Source organism: Serinus canaria, chromosome 9 (genome assembly GCF_022539315.1).
Source record: "Serinus canaria isolate serCan28SL12 chromosome 9, serCan2020, whole genome shotgun sequence".
NCBI lineage: Eukaryota > Metazoa > Chordata > Aves > Passeriformes > Fringillidae > Serinus > Serinus canaria.
In genome coordinates this window covers 1,386,357-1,403,511 of record NC_066323.1, presented here as the reverse complement: position 1 = coordinate 1,403,511, position 17,155 = coordinate 1,386,357, and the positions used below count along the sequence as shown (strand labels likewise).

General features: G+C 51.7%; 1 protein-coding gene across 1 annotated transcript in view; it reads right to left on the bottom strand.

The window, feature by feature from the left end:
• Positions 1–841: 841 nt before the first annotated feature.
• Positions 842–17,155, bottom strand: part of RSRC1 (arginine and serine rich coiled-coil 1) — a 100,550-nt gene continuing 84,236 nt past the window's right edge. Inside the window, exons 8-10 of the mRNA XM_050978119.1 lie at positions 4,254–4,360; positions 3,090–3,236; positions 842–2,401 (exon numbers count right to left, since the gene is read on the bottom strand). Coding sequence (XP_050834076.1) covers positions 2,309–2,401; positions 3,090–3,236; positions 4,254–4,360 — 347 coding nt within the window. The 3' untranslated portion in view covers positions 842–2,308. The remainder of the gene's footprint in view (positions 2,402–3,089; positions 3,237–4,253; positions 4,361–17,155) is intronic.

The window sequence follows — 17,155 nt, the reverse complement described above, 5'->3', positions numbered from 1 at the left end:
CTGCTGGGAGCACCCTCCTCCTCCTCTGCTTCCTTCCAGGAAGAGGAGCCACCTGGAGTCCCCTGAGTGGCAATTCCAGAGGGATTTGGGGCCACGAGCCATTCCCAGCCCAGCCCTGCTGCCCTGAGCCCAGACTACAAGAGGGGAGCATTCCCAGCCCTGGCTCATGGTGGCTTTAGGCTTTGTATCATTCCAAGCTGAGCAGTGCCCCAGCCCTGGGTTCAGGGCCAGGTTCCAGCTGATCCCTCCCCACTGAGGGTTCTGCAGTTCAAGGATCCCCACTAAAAATAACTCCCTCCTTGGAAGCTGACAAATGGAAAACTGTCATCATGCAGGGGCTGGGTTTGGGTTACAGCTGGGCCAGAGGCCCTGGCATCACCCAGAGCTGCTCTCCTGGAGTGACTGGAGCAGGAGGAGCAACACCTGATCTGGCCAGGAGGGTCTGCTTTGACAGCATCACCTGAGCAGCAAAATCCTCCTCAGATGTGGTGCCAAAAACAGGGACACCCAGGCAAAGAGCAGCCCCAGCTCCTCTGCAGCTGTGACCCCACACCCACAGGGTGCAGCTGCTCAGGGAGGAGGAGCAGGGACCATCCCTGATGGGAATCTCAATTATCTAAATGGTGTTTCCATTTCCAGCTCTTGCTCCCAACTCTCCTCCAGCAAACTGAGATGCTGATTAATAAACAATAAATACATAAACAAACTCTACTTTAAATCTACTTACAGCCTATTGTAACATTTTCTAATATTCCACAAGGCTGCAAATAAAAAGAATCATTTTACATTTTACCAAAATTCTCCAGCACAATGTGTGAAAAGAGGAATTTACACCTGGGCCTTCCATGGACATCAAACAGTTTTTATTTTCTATGAAAGAAACATAAAAGGTGATGAGAAATTGCAGCACTGACAAATATTACCATTTAAAAATGCTGAAATGAAAGAAGGGAAACAAATTTATCCCATTTTTTCCTGCAGACAAGGTCTTGGAATATTTTGATGCAGGATAAAGTCAAACTAACACTTCATAAAGGAAGTAAAAATGTCAGAATGCAAATCCAATACCTTTTCCTTTTACATCCAGGATCTAAAATAAAAAATAAAACAACCAAAGTCCATCTGCAGAGTCAGCCTCCATTTGTTATCACCACAGACCTGAGAACCAGGAGGAAGAAGCCAAAAGCAGCTTCCCAAGGGAATGCTGGTGCAGGGCAGTTCCAGGGAGCACACCCAGAGGTGGGGCCCAGTTTTCTCCTCTCCTGATGTGACAATTTCCTCCCAGCTTTGCTGAAGAAACACTTTTGTCTTTTAGTGATGTGATTTGGTTGATTTCCTGCACTTAGATGGATGATGGGCAGATTTTTGTGGAAGTTTGTCCAGGCTAAATTCAGATGTTCAGACTAAACTTAGATTATTTCAAAGTCCCACCAGGCCCAAGGGAACTCCATGGGCTGGGAGCAGCCCCTGCACAGAAGCAGGTCTGTGGTAATTCCATCATTTGGTAATTCCAGCAGTGATGAGGTTGACAAAATTCCCCATCTGGAGCTGCAGGAGTGGCAGATGCTGAAGGAAAGGTGGAGCATTTCCCCCCAGAGTGAGGAAGTGGGAGCAGAGGGATGAGCACATCCAGGGAGAGATTCCCTCAGCCAGGAGCCTGCCCAGGAGGAGGGGATGGCAGGGATGGAGCCTGGATCCTCTGCAGCCATGGAGAGGCCTGGGATGGATCCACCCATCCCTCCCTGGCCCAGCTCCCAGCTCCCAACTCCTGCCTGCCTCTGGGAAATTTTCTGGGTTGGGAGGGATAAAATGGAATTTCACTGGGAGGGATAAAATGGTATTTCACTGGGAGGGATAAAATGGTATTTCATGGGCTGCCAGGTGCTCTTCACCTGAGGAATTCCCTCCAAAAAAAAGGAAATGCCCCTGGCTGTGCTGCCCTGCCCCTCTCCAGCACTGAGCTTGGAGAGAACCAGGGCAGGACATCCCTGTTATCCAGGGGAACCAGGAGAGAACATCCCTGGTTATCCAGGGGAACCAGGGCAGGACATCCCTGGTTATCCAGGGGAACCAGGAGAGAAGATTCCCAGTTATCCAGGGAACCAGGACAGAAGATTCCCAGTTACCCAGATGGAGCAGGACAGGACATTCTTGATTCTCCAGGTGGAGCAGGACAGAAGATTCCTGGTTATCCAGGTGAAACCCTCCCTGCCTGCCCAGCTCACTCACATCTCCTCCAAGAGACAAGAAGAAGAGCTGAGTGTGGAGTTCCCAAGCATGGGAAGGGGCTGGGATGGTCCTGGGGCTGTCAGGCCACGGGGCTCCCCATCAGCCTCTCCTGGCGCAGAGCCACCAGCCTCTGGAACCACTTCTCCTCAGCCTCTGCCTTCTCCATGAACAGCTGCCAGGGGAGAGAAGGGGGCACAGTCAGAGACCCTGGGGCTGGGATCAGCCCTGGAGCACCCACCACTGCCTCAGTGCCCACAGGAACAGCTCAGGGGGCTCAGAGGCCAAGGGGAGCCCAAAGCAGCCAGAGGAGCAGAGACTGTCCAGGGAATCCTGAGCCAGCCAGGCTTGGGAGGGGTCCTAAGGATCCTAAATCATGGGAGAGGCTCCAGTGCAATTCATCCTTGACATCTCCTGCTCTCTGGGTCCATCCTACACAACCACCCTGATTGCTTCACTGCAAGTCATTTTCACCTTGCTAATTCCTAAAAAACTTTTATTTCCCCCTAAAGCTCTCCCAAAGGGATTTGCTCAATTTAGCTACAATGATCTGAAATTAGCTGAACTCTGTCCCGTGTTTAAAACTTTGCAAGTTGGCAAAGTGGGCAAGTTCTGAGGTTTCCAACTACAGAAACCAGTTTGTCCTGGATTTTTATTTATCCTAAATTCCCCAATGTTACATTAATTATTATAAAATTCTCTAAAACTCCTGGGGAACCTCCCGTGGGAGTGCTCTGCTGGGTGGTGGGAGGAGGGGGATCTGTGAGGAGCTGTGGGGTCACACAACCCTGCCCTCATCCCAGGGGCTGCTCTAATGCCAAAGGTGGGATAAATTCTGGCTAAAAAGATGGATAAACACTCACATTTGGATGTGCCAAGGAATTGTCATCCTGGTACTTGATGGCAGTGGGAATGCTGGCAGCTGGGGGCTCTTTCTCAGCAGCAGCTGCCTCAGTGGCTCCTGCTCCCACATTCACAGGCTCCTGCTGGAGCTCAGGAGGTTCTGCTGACTGGAAAAGAAACAAACACACACAACTGGAGTGTTTTATCCCAATATTCCCAACTGGAGCAGGATTTTAACCCAGCAGTTCCCTGAAAGGATCCTCATGGATCCTCAGCAGGACACACTGGACAAGGACAAAGGACATAAAGTGACCAAAAAATGGTGTAGGGAAAGAGCTGGAAAAACTGCCCCACTGGGATTTTGGATCACTTCCTGAAGAAGCTGCACCAGATTCTTGGAGGTTTCTAGAAAGGCAAATTGCACATTCCAGGGGAAACAGCCAGGGGTAATTCCAAACACTCAGTGCCAGGTGGGAAAATGAACACATCCCACACCATCCCTGCAACACCTGCAGGCCAAAGTTCAGGTAAATTCTGGGATCTGGATGTCTCCTGTTGGGTTTCTGGAAAGCTGATTGAAAGCCAAGCTGCTTCTTTTCAGGAATAAATACAGATTAAAGTCTGGCTTAGTTAGGCAGCGTTAAATCATCTCCACTTTAACTACAAAGTCAATGTCTGTTCACTTGGGGATTTGGACTCTTCTGCTTCTCCTAACAAAAGTCTTCAAAGCAGGTGAGTTCCTTAAACTCTGCCACATTTAAATTCCCTGAGCCCATCCTGAGACCATCAGGGGGTCCTTGGTGGGATTTCAGGAGGATTTAAAGTTCTCAACCTCGATGCTCTTTCATCGATGGAAAATGTTAATAGAGCAGCTTCCTCCTGGCTCTGAGAGGATAATGCAGCAAGGAGGGACTGAAAATGTCCCTTCTGGAAGGCAAATGTCCCTTCTGGAAGGAAAATGTCCCTTCTGGAAGGCAAATGTCCCTTCTGGAAGGAAAATGTCCCTTCTGGAAGGCAAATGTCCCTTCTGGAAGGAAAATGTCCCTTCTGGAAGGCAAATGTCCCTTCTGGAAGGAAAATGTCCCTTCTGGAAGGCAAATGTCCCTTCTGGAAGGAAAATGTCCCTTCTGGAAGGCAAATGTCCCTTCTGGAAGGCAAATGACCCTTCTGGAAGGCAAATGTACCTTTTTGACTTCTTTGCTGGACCTGAAGGTCTGCGGGACGAAGGCGTCGCTCTCGATGGCTTCGATCTCCTTCACTCGCTTCACCTGGTCCAGGAGGGTGGCTTGGTCTGCACAGGAAGGGGGGACTGGTGGGATTGGTGGGATTGGTGGGACTGGTGGGATTGGTGGGACTGGTGGGATTGGTGGGATCCTGGGAGCCAGGCCCTGTCCCTGGAGGAGATTTTGGGGCACACCAGGAGAAACTGCTGCTGCAATGCAGCCCAAAATCTTCGGTTACAAGGGAAAGCTCTGAGTAAAAGTAACAGCAGAGAGGTTGGGAACATCCCAAATGCTGACCTGAGGGTTTGTGGGATAACTGGGGAGGAGAAGGATCCAGGGAGAGCTCAGAGCCCTTCCAGGGCCTGAAGGGGCTCCAGGAGAGCTGGAGAGGGACTGGGGACAAGGGACGGAGGGACAGGACCCAGGGAATGGCTCCCACTGCTGAGGGCAGGGATGGATGGGAGAGTGGGAACTGGGAATTGGGAATTGCTGGCTGGGCTGGGATTGCCAGAGCAGCTGGGGCTGCCCCTGGATCCCTGGCAGTGCCCAAGGCCAGGCTGGACACTGGGACACCCTGGGACAGTGGGAGGTGTCCCTGCCCCATCCCTGAATGGGATTTAAGGTCCTTCCAACCCAAACCATCCCATAATCCTAAGATGACAGGAGCTGCACTACAGCAAAGACCATAATTACAACTTCAAACCTAATTTCTTAGTGGATTTGGAAGGAAAAAAAGGATTTGCTGCATTTAAAGCTGTGTTTGCAAGTCCTGCTGCCTTGGTGCTGAAGCCTTCTCCTTTAGAACAGATTCCCAAGGATTTTGGGATAAATCAAAGGAGAGGGAATCAGAATTCACTGAGGTTTGGGATACACCTGGTGTGAGGGTAAATAAAGGACCCTGATTAAAGCCAGGCATAGAAAGGCAGGAGCAGGAGATTTCAAATCCACAGCTCATCTCCAGTTTCACCAAATCCCAGGCAGCTCCAGGATCCCACCCAGCTCCTGCACAAAGTGATGGGAATGACAAATTAGGGAAGGGGCAAAAATCACTAAAAGCTGCCAATGACATCAGTGACATTAACGGGGGAAAATGGACGGGAGGAAGCAGAGCCCATTAGCGCAGGGAGTTTTGACAAACACATTATGGGCAGATAAAACGACTTCCAGCTGTTGTTTGTCAGCTGTCAGGGGCAAGGATATGTATTTCATAGGAAAATCAAAAATAATGGAGTCAGAAAGCTCCCAGGCTTCAGACAAAAAAAAAAAATCAATACTAACTCAGTGCTCTGTGAGTCTTTTCACCCTGTTAGGGGGGAAATAAAGGAACTAAATCCTGGATTAGGGCTGGGTTTTAATAAAAAGGTGATTCCAGCAGCAGGCACAATTTCCAGCCCTGTCACCTTGGCAGGGGGAGCTTTCCCAGTTTACCTGGGAATGTCACCATCCTTCAGGGATAATCCAGTATTTTCCAATTCCCTATTGACACCCACTGCTCTCCTCCCATGGATAAATGCACACACCCAGCTTTACAGCTGTAAATTCCCATGGAATTGGGCTGGAATGTCACCTGAGAGCTAAAATGTGCTGGAATTCTCTCCGTGCCACCCCAAAACACTACACACACAATAATTAGAAACAGCAGAGAGTCAGGGTAAAGTAAAAGAAACAGGGAATTCTATGATTCTACAAATCAGGTGAAAGGAAACCTTCCCTGTGAGCTCTGCCTAAAATATTCCCATTTCTTCCTTAAAAACAAAATTTATTCCACTAAGAGTTTTAAAGTCACTGAAATAGAAGCATTAAATGACCAATAATATCTTGTGAAAGATCCATTAAACAAAAACATGTTTTAAATATTTTTTGGATAATCTCTGAGTGTGAATTTTTATGGATTATCCATAATCCAGACCATGAACATGAACGTAAAGAGATTTTTTCAAGCAGGTCTAACTCCAGAATCAAAGCAATGACAAAAAAACCTCAAATATTCCTCAGAATCTGTTTCTTCCTATTTTACTAATTAGATTTAAGGGGTTAATTTAATTTAAAAATATAACACATTTTACATAAAAAGCTTTGAAATACAGAAAAAAGCTGCTACTTTTTCTTGCTCTTTTGAGTTGAGGATTAAAAAGAAGGAAACACCCCCAGATCCCAGACTAAACAAACAACTGCAGCAGAAAATATTTCCCCTTTGATCCCGTTTCATTTGGGGTGATTGGAAGGGATATTTTTATCCAGCTGCCTTTCAGAGCTGTGTTTTCCACCAGAACTGGGTTTTCACACATCCCGTGGCTTTTAACTGATCCCAGTTTTACTCCAGCTGCACAAGCTGACAAATTAAAGAAAAATGAAGTTGTGCCTGGGTAATTTTGTGGATGACACAAAAACCTCCCTGGTTGTGGCAGATCCTGGATTCTGCTCTAAGCAGAAGGAAAACATTGGGAAAAGGAGGAAAATGCAGCAGGACAGGAGGGACTCAGTGTGGCTGTGTCACCTCTGGGCTTCACCAGCCCCGGGGCTCTCAGGGAATTCTCCTGCCTCAAATCCTTTCTGTTTGGATCAGGAGAGGAGCAGCTGGGCTGACCCTGATCCTGTGGTACCCCAGAGCCCTGGGCTGGAGCTGCAGCCAGTGGGAGCTGCTTGGAGACCTTCCCTGGAGACCCTCCTTGGGAATCCCCCCTGGAGATCCCCAATGGAGACCCTCCTTGGGAATCCCTCCTGGAAACCTTCCCTGGAGACCCTCCTTGGGAATCCCTCCTGGAGATCCCCAATGGAGACCCTCCTTGGGAATCCCTCCTGGAAACCTTCCCTGGAGACCCTCCTTGGGAATCCCCCTGGAGATCCCCAATGGAGACCCTCCTTGGGAATCCCTCCTGGAGATCCCCAATGGAGACCCTCCTTGGGAATCCCTCCTGGAGATCCTCCTGGAGACCCTCCTTGGGAATCCCCCCTGGAGCTCCTCCTGGAGACCCTCCTTGGGAATCCCCCTGGAGCTCCTCCTGGAGACCCTCCTCCCAATGGAGACCCTCCTTGGGAATCCTCCCTAGAGCTCCTCCTGGAGACCCTCCTTGGGAATCCCCCCTGGAGCTCCTCCTGGAGACCCTCCTTGGGAATTCCCCCTGGAGCCCTTCCTCTGGAGACCCTCCTTGGGAATCCCTCCTGGAGACCCTCCTCGGGAATCCCTCTGGAGATCCCCAATGGAGACCCTCCTTGGGAATCCCCCCTGGAGCTCCTCCTGGAGACCCTCCTGGGAATCCCCCTGAGCTCCTGGAGACCTCCTGGAATCCCCTGGAGACCTCCTGGGAATCCCTCTGGAGATCCCCAATGGAGACCCTCCTTGGGAATCTCCCTGGAGCTCCTCCTGGAGACCCTCCTTGGGAATCCCCCCTGGAGCTCCTCCTGGAGACCCTCCTTGGGAATCCCCCTGGAGCTCCTCCTGGAGACCCTCCTTGGGAATCCCTCCTGGAGACCCTCCTTGGGAATCCCCCCTGGAGCTCTCCCTGGAGCCCCTCCCCAGAGCCTCACCCCACTCCAGGTGAGCCCTCCCAGGAGTTGGAGCCCATTCCCGAGGGATGAGCCCAGCCCTGTCCCCCCAGGAGCCCTGACCGCAGCACTCCCGGCACGCCAGGCCCCTCCCGCTCCTGCCCCGGCCGGAGCGCGGCTGTGCCGGGATAATCCCCGGGATATTCCCCGGGATATTCCCCGGGATCTCCTGCAGCTGATCCCGCTTCCCCGGGCTCCGCTGCCGTTAGAGGGAGGCACCGCCTCACTCAACAGCGCCGGAGCCGCGGATACCGAGCCCGAGGATGCTCCGAGCGGAGCATTCCTGCAGCATCTGATCCATCCCTGCAGGATCTGATCCATCCCTGCAGGATCTGATCCATCCATCCATCCCTGCAGGATCTGATCCATCCCTGCAGGATCTGATCCATCCATCCATCCCTGCAGGATCCGATCCATCCCTGCAGGATCTGATCCATCCCTGCAGGATCTGATCCATCCATCCATCCCTGCAGGATCTGATCCATCCCTGCAGGATCTGATCCATCCATCCATCCCTGCAGGATCTGATCCATCCCTGCAGGATCTGATCCATCCCTGCAGGATCTGATCCATCCATCCATCCCTGCAGGATCCGATCCATCCCTGCAGGATCTGATCCATCCCTGCAGGATCTGATCCATCCATCCATCCCTGCAGGATCTGATCCATCCCTGCAGGATCTGATCCATCCCTGCAGGATCTGATCCATCCATCCATCCCTGCAGGATCCGATCCATCCCTGCAGGATCTGATCCATCCCTGCAGGATCTGATCCATCCATCCATCCCTGCGGGATCTGATCCATCCATCCATCCATCCATCCATCCATCCATCCATCCATCCATCCATCCATCCATCCATCCATCCATCCATCCATCCCTGCAGGATCTGATCCATCCCTGCAGGATCCATCCATCCCTGCAGGATCTGATCCATCCATCCCTGCAGGATCTGATCCATCCATCCCTGCAGGATCCGATCCATCCATCCCTGTGGGATCTGATCCATCCATCCCTGCAGGATCTGATCCATCCATCCCTGCAGGATCTGATCCATCCATCCCTGCGGGATCTGATCCATCCATCCCTGCAGGATCTGATCCATCCATCCCTGCGGGATCTAATCCATCCATCCCTGCAGGATCCAATCCATCCATCCCTGCAGGATCCAATCCATCCATCCCTGCAGGATCCAATCCATCCATCCCTGCAGGATCCAATCCATCCATCCCTGCAGGATCCAATCCATCCATCCCTGCAGGATCCAATCCATCCATCCCTGCGGGATCTGATCCATCCATCCATCCATCCCTGCAGGACCCATCCCAGATTTTGGGACCAGCTTCCATTCCCTCCATCCCTCCCAGAACTCATCCCAGATAATTCCCATTCCCACTCCCCAATCCCTGAGCTCTGCTCCCACACTCTTTCCCAGCTGTTGGGATTTCCAGGGAAAGATTTCCCAGCCAGAGTCACAGGAACAATAAATACACCCCAAAAATAACAATAAATACACCCCAAAAATAACAATAAATACAGCCCAAAAATAACAATAAATACACCCCCAAAATAACAATAAATACACCCCCAAAAATAACAATAAATACAGCCCAAAAATAACAATAAATACAGCCCAAAAATAACAATAAATACAGCCCAAAATAACAATAAATACACCCCCAAAATAGAAACTGGGCAGAGAAAGCTTTGCCTGCTCATTCCTCTGCTCCCCACTTCGCTGCAAGCACTTGAAACTACAATTAAATGTATTAAAGTAGCAAGCTGGGAGTACTCCAGCAACTGTTTACCACAGGGAGAACACAAGATTTACAAATAAGGTTAGAAAAATACAAATTAACAAGAAAAACTTTGTCTAGCTTGTTTTAACATCCTGTGAAAATGATATATTTAATATATTTTATCATTATGATATATTAAACATTTTGTGAGCACTGTGGTACTTACTACAGGTAATACTACAGATAGTACCAGACTACTCTAAGTTTGCTATTTTGATGCATTATAGTGATAATCTCATTTTTATAGGATTTTAAACCAAGACTGGACACTAACAGCTTTTGTTTTAAAAACCTGGGAGCATGAGGTATAAAATGCAGCAGAAAACAGGAGGGGAAAGTCCAGCAGGTGAGCTCTGAATGTAACAACCTTAAATTTAAGAAAATATCCATGAATTTAAGAAGGTGAAATTTCTGCTGGAGCCCTGCAAGTCCTGTGTGCCTTCCTCACTGCCCTCCTCACACCCCATTTTGGGGCTTTTTGGGGTGTTTTTGAGACCATCCTGGGCAAGAGCCCTGCAGAGGCAGCAGAGGGGTGGGCACAGGGAATTGTGCAGGAGCTGTGGCCAGGGAATTGTGCAGGAGCTGTGGCCAGGGAATTGTGCAGGAGCTGTGGCCCAGGGAATTGTGCAGGAGCTGTGGCCAGGGAATTGTGCAGGAGCTGTGGACAGGGAATTGTGCAGGAGCTGTGGACAGGGAATTGTGCAGGAGCTGTGGCCAGGGAATTGTGCTGGAGCTGTGGCCCAGGGAATTGTGCAGGAGCTGTGGCCAGGGAATTGTGCAGGAGCTGTGGCCAGGGAATTGTGCAGGAGCTGTGGCCAGGGAATTGTGCAGGAGCTGTGGACAGGGAATTGTGCAGGAGCTGTGGCCAGGGAATTGTGCAGGAGCTGTGGCCAGGGAATTGTGCAGGAGCTGTGGCCAGGGAATTGTGCAGGAGCTGTGGCCAGGGAATTGTGCTGGATCTGTGGATAGGGAATTGTGCAGGAGCTGTGGCCAGGCAATTGTGCAGGAGCTGTGGACAGGGAATTGTGCAGGAGCTGTGGCCAGGGAATTGTGCTGGATCTGTGGCCCAGGGAATTGTGCTGGATCTGTGGCCAGGGAATTGTGCAGGAGCTGTGGCACAGGGAATTGTGCAGGAGCTGTGGCCAGGGAATTGTGCAGGAGCTGTGGCCAGGGAATTGTGCTGGATCTGTGGCCCAGGGAATTGTGCAGGAGCTGTGGCCAGGGAATTGTGCAGGAGCTGTGGATAGGGAATTGTGCTGGATCTGTGGCCCAGGGAATTGTGCAGGAGCTGTGGCCAGGGAATTGTGCAGGAGCTGTGGCCAGGGAATTGTGCAGGAGCTGTGGATAGGGAATTGTGCAGGAGCTGTGGCCAGGGAATTGTGCAGGAGCTGTGGCCAGGGAATTGTGCAGGAGCTGTGGCCCAGGGAATTGTGCAGGAGCTGTGGCCCAGGGAATTGTGCAGGAGCTGTGGATAGGGAATTGTGCTGGAGCTGTGGATAGGGAATTGTGCAGGAGCTGTGGCCAGGGAATTGTGCAGGAGCTGTGGCCAGGGAATTGTGCTGGATCTGTGCCCAGGGAATTGTGCAGGAGCTGTGGATAGGGAATTGTGCAGGAGCTGTGGCCAGGGAATTGTGCAGGAGCTGTGGCCAGGGAATTGTGCAGGAGCTGTTTCCAGGGAATTGTGCAGGAGCTGTGGCCAGGGAATTGTGCAGGAGCTGTGGCCAGGGAATTGTGCTGGATCTGTGCCCAGGGAATTGTGCAGGAGCTGTGGCCAGGGAATTGTGCAGGATCTGTGCCCAGGGAATTGTGCAGGAGCTGTGGCCAGGGAATTGTGCAGGATCTGTGCCCAGGGAATTGTGCAGGAGCTGTGGCCCAGGGAATTGTGCAGGAGCTGTGGCCCAGGGAATTGTGCAGGAGCTGTGGCCAGGGAATTGTGCTGGATCTGTAGCCAAGGGAATTGTGCAGGAGCTGTGGCCAGGGAATTGTGCTGGATCTGTAGCCCAGGGAATTGTGCAGGAGCTGTGGCCCAGGGAATTGTGCAGGAGCTGTGGACAGGGAATTGTGCAGGAGCTGTGGCCAGGGAATTGTGCTGGATCTGTGGCCCAGGGAATTGTGCTGGATCTGTGGCCAGGGAATTGTGCAGGAGCTGTGGCACAGGGAATTGTGCAGGAGCTGTGGCCAGGGAATTGTGCAGGAGCTGTGGCCAGGGAATTGTGCTGGATCTGTAGCCCAGGGAATTGTGCAGGAGCTGTGGCCAGGGAATTGTGCAGGAGCTGTGGATAGGGAATTGTGCAGGAGCTGTGGCCAGGGAATTGTGCTGGATCTGTAGCCAAGGGAATTGTGCAGGAGCTGTGGCACAGGGAATTGTGCTGGATCTGTAGCCAAGGGAATTGTGCAGGAGCTGTGGCACAGGGAATTGTGCTGGATCAGTGGCCCAGGGAATTGTGCTGGATCTGTGGATAGGGAATTGTGCAGGAGCTGTGGCCAGGCAATTGTGCAGGAGCTGTGGACAGGGAATTGTGCAGGAGCTGTGGCCAGGGAATTGTGCTGGATCTGTGGCCCAGGGAATTGTGCTGGATCTGTGGCCAGGGAATTGTGCAGGAGCTGTGGCACAGGGAATTGTGCAGGAGCTGTGGCCAGGGAATTGTGCAGGAGCTGTGGCCAGGGAATTGTGCTGGATCTGTGGCCCAGGGAATTGTGCAGGAGCTGTGGCCAGGGAATTGTGCAGGAGCTGTGGATAGGGAATTGTGCTGGATCTGTGGCCAGGGAATTGTGCAGGAGCTGTGGCCAGGGAATTGTGCAGGAGCTGTGGCCAGGGAATTGTGCAGGAGCTGTGGATAGGGATTGTGCAGGAGCTGTGGCAGGGAATTGTGCAGGAGCTGTGGCCAGGGAATTGTGCAGGAGCTGTGGCCCAGGGAATTGTGCAGGAGCTGTGGCCCAGGGAATTGTGCAGGAGCTGTGGATAGGGAATTGTGCTGGATCTGTGGATAGGGAATTGTGCAGGAGCTGTGGATAGGGAATTGTGCAGGAGCTGTGGCCAGGGAATTGTGCAGGAGCTGTGGATAGGGAATTGTGCAGGAGCTGTGGATAGGGAATTGTGCAGGAGCTGTGGATAGGGAATTGTGCAGGAGCTGTGGCCAGGGAATTGTGCTGGATCTGTGGATAGGGAATTGTGCAGGAGCTGTGGATAGGGAATTGTGCAGGAGCTGTGGCCAGGGAATTGTGCAGGAGCTGTGGCCCAGGGAATTGTGCAGGAGCTGTGGCCCAGGGAATTGTGCAGGAGCTGTGGCCAGGGAATTGTGCAGGATCTGTGCCCAGGGAATTGTGCAGGAGCTGTGGCCAGGGAATTGTGCAGGATCTGTGCCCAGGGAATTGTGCAGGAGCTGTGGCCCAGGGAATTGTGCAGGAGCTGTGGCCCAGGGAATTGTGCAGGAGCTGTGGCCAGGGAATTGTGCTGGATCTGTGGCCCAGGGAATTGTGCAGGAGCTGTGGCCCAGGGAATTGTGCTGGATCTGTGGCCAAGGGAATTGTGCTGGATCTGTGGCCCAGGGAATTGTGCTGGATCTGTGGCCAGGGAATTGTGCTGGATCTGTGGCCCAGGGAATTGTGCTGGATCTGTGGCCAAGGGAATTGTGCTGGATCTGTGGCCAGGGAATCGTGCTGGATCTGTGGCCCAGGGAATTGTGCAGGAGCTGTGGCCCAGGGAATTGTGCAGGAGCTGTGGCCAGGGAATTGTGCTGGATCTGTGGCCAGGGAATTGTGCAGGAGCTGTGGCCAGGGAATTGTGCAGGAGCTGTGGCCAGGGAATTGTGCAGGAGCTGTGGATAGGGAATTGTGCAGGAGCTGTGGCCCAGGGAATTGTGCAGGAGCTGTGGCACAGGGAATTGTGCAGGAGCTGTGGCCAGGGAATTGTGCAGGAGCTGTGGCCAGGGAATTGTGCAGGAGCTGTGGATAGGGAATTGTGCAGGAGCTGTGGCCCAGGGAATTGTGCAGGAGCTGTGGCCCAGGGAATTGTGCAGGAGCTGTGGCCAGGGAATCGTGCAGGAGCTGTGCCCAGGGAATTGTGCAGGAGCTGTGGCCCAGGGAATTGTGCAGGAGCTGTGGCCCAGGGAATTGTGCAGGAGCTGTGGATAGGGAATTGTGCAGGAGCTGTGGCCAGGGAATTGTGCAGGAGCTGTGGCCCAGGGAATTGTGCAGGAGCTGTGGCCAGGGAATTGTGCTGGATCTGTGGCCAGGGAATTGTGCAGGATCTGTGGCCACCCCGTGTTTGTCACCGTGCTCCTGCCTGGGCACACAGAGCCAGGGCTGTAATTCAATGCTCAATTTACCCTTGTCTCAGTGGAGATTTCTCCCCGCTAATTGATAGAAATTAAGCCATTAATCAAGGCACCAGCCATCATTCAACCCGGGGAAGATGAATCCAAACTTTCATCATAACCACCTTCCCCATTTTAGTGTTCATTAGCATTAATTTTTAATGCAATTATGCTCTTCTTTTACGCTGAGCTCATAAATTACTGCTCTTTTGTTGCTCGCTGGCCTTGTAAAATCCAAGGTAATGCTTTGTGCTCTGATCTTAAAGGCAATTACTGCCTGCCTCTCCCTCTTCCATAGCTCCATCCCAAACAGCCTCCGTGCTGGAGGCACGGCTCACCGGTGGGGATCCCACCCGGGTGTTCCCACAGAGATCTGCCCACCTTCAAACCACACACTGACACAGGCAGAGTGAGAGCTCCTGCTCCTGGAGCCAGAGAAACGACAGGAAAATGGGATTCTGCCATGGAGCCAGGGAACAAACTGGGGCAGTGTGGTGGAAAGGAGCTGTGGGACAGCTCAGGACAGCAGGGCTGCAGCTCCCAGCCTCTCCAGCTTTTCCAGGGATCACTTTGTGCTGTCACTCCAAAAGTGCTGCTGGCACCTGCCCGGGGCTCCTGGCTCTCCCCTGGCCTGTGCCAGTGTGTGGTGACCCCCAGAGCCCTCCCAAGGGATCCTGTGTCCCGTGGGATCCCTGCTGGCACACAGGGCTCCGAGTCAGGAACTCCCAGCCCTTGATTCCCACTCTGATCCTGGGAACTCCAGCAGGGAAAGGCACAGCAGCTCCAGCCACCCCTGGCTGCCCCAGACACCCTGGGCTGGCTGCAGGGAAAAGGGAATGCACAGCAGGGAATGCACAGCAGGGAATGCACAGCAGGGAATGCTGCTTGGTTGGAATTATTTTTCTGTTTCTGTTCCAGACTTTAGCTGGGATATGGAATAAAGTCACTCACTCCAGCTCAAGGTCTGCCCAGCACCAGTGAAATACCAGCCACCTCTGAACTCACAATTTATCTAGCCCTTAGCCAGCCTGCACAGGACAATTCCCAGTCAAGTCTGATGCTTATCCCATAGATTCCCAGAAAAATCCCCTCTGGGGCACCTGTTTGAGGGCCCAGATCCACAAAACCCTAATTTTAATCTAAATAAATTTCCCCACACCAGGGATTGTGGTCTGGAATTTTGTTCCATACACCCCTAATGACTTTCCCCATACACCCCTGTTTATTTCCCCACACATCCCTGTTTATTTCCCCATAAATCCTTATTTATTTTCCCCACACATCCCTGTTTATTTTCCCAATTTATTTTCCCCACACAATCCTATTTATTTCTCCACACACCCCTGTTTATTTCCCACACACCCCTGTTTATTTGCCCTTTAGAAACAGCTTTTCAATACGTAGCCATAAATTTGTGTTTCCACTGACTGAAGTCCAATAAGCAATTCCATGATGGTTTTTACAACCCCATTCCCTTAAGTGACTTCTCCTTTAGCACAAACAAATGCCATGGAGATGACAGGGAAACACACAACATTAATGAGGTACAGAAATCAGATTTGTTTCTCGTCTTGAAATTTGAAGTCTATTTCAAGTCTTTTAATTTGTAAAAATAAATCATAAATTTCCCTGTTAGGGAGATCATAAATTTCTGTTTCACTTGTAGGACAGTAAAACTTTAATGACACCAGCTGTGATTGCTGAAATAAAATCACTCAAATATCAGCTTCAAATATACTTTGATATTTTTAAAGATTCATGGAATGCTTTGGGTGGGAAGGAACTTAAGGGAATTTAATTCCCACCCCAGCCATGGCAGGGACACCTCCCACTGCCCCAGGTCTCCAGCCCCAGTGTCCAGCCTGGCCTTGGGCACTGCCAGGGATCCAGGGGCAGCCCCAGCTGCTCTGGCAATCCCAGCCCAGCCAGGAATTCCCAATTCCCACTCTCCCATCCATCCCTGCCCTCAGCAGTGGGAGCCATTCCCTGGCTCCTGTCCCTCCATCCTTGTCCCCAGTCCCTCTCCAGCCCTCCTGGAGCCCCTCCAGGCCCTGGAAGGGCTCTGAGCTCTCCCTGGATCCCTCTCCTCTCCAGGGGAACATTCCCAGCTCTCCCAGCCTGGCTCCAGGACACTGGGATTGCTTTGGGATCCTCCTCAGGGAGAGCAGGGGAGCCAAAGAGGGAGCTCTGGAATACAAAGGGCCAGGAGAGGATGGGCAGGCACAAAGCAGGGCAAGATTTAAGGAACACATTTAGAAGTGATTATGAATTACAGCAGCTTTAATAAAAAGCCAGGAATGGATTCCTCCAGCAGCCACCATCCTTGGGGGGCATTGATCCCCTTTCCAATTCCCTTTCCTTAGTTCTGGACACAGAGAGTGGCCAAGACCAAACTCCCCTCACCCTTCCCCTTTCTCATTTCCTCACGTGGCTGCTCCTCCTTACAAGCCCCACTCTGCCACTGCACCCAAACCTGGCATTCTTTGTTTTCCCCTTGGTCTGTTCCTGCCCCCTTCCAATTCCACCCAGATGAAACAGAGGTAAAAGAGGATCACAGTGGGTGCCAGATGCTGGACAGCCCCCTGGGAGCAGCAGCACAACACCAGGAGCTGGTGGCAGCCTAATGAAGTGACCCTGGCACAGCAGGGACAGCCAGGGCAGGGCTCCAAACCTGCCAGCACCCAGGCAAAACCGAGGAATATTGGGAATTCCAGCTTTGAGGGGAAAATAATCCATGTCTTCATCTAAATGCATTATCTGTATGAAATAATTGGGGGGTTAAACAGATTGAGTTTGGTCTTTGCCACCACAATGAACTTGAGGAGAATTTACTGAAGATAAATGAGGAGCTCAGGCAGTAACTGATGAACTTCAGGGCATCCCAGAGCAGGGCTGAGTAAAGCACTTTAACTTATTACACACTGACCTCACCCCAGCAAATCTTCTCCTGGCACGTCCAGCCTGTGGTTTAATATCCATTACACCCAGGGAGAGGCTTTTAACTCTCTCTGAAGGAAGTGGGAAGGGAAATCAGTGGGTTGGGGTGTCCTGGGCAGGGGTTGGGGCTGGACACAGATCCCTGTGGGCCTCGTCCAGCTCAGCATGTTCTGTGCTGGCCATGGATGAGATTCTTCACGAGAGAACTCCTGGCCAGCAGGTTAAAGATGAATATTTAAAAAAAAATTAAAACTCTTAATTTGGGT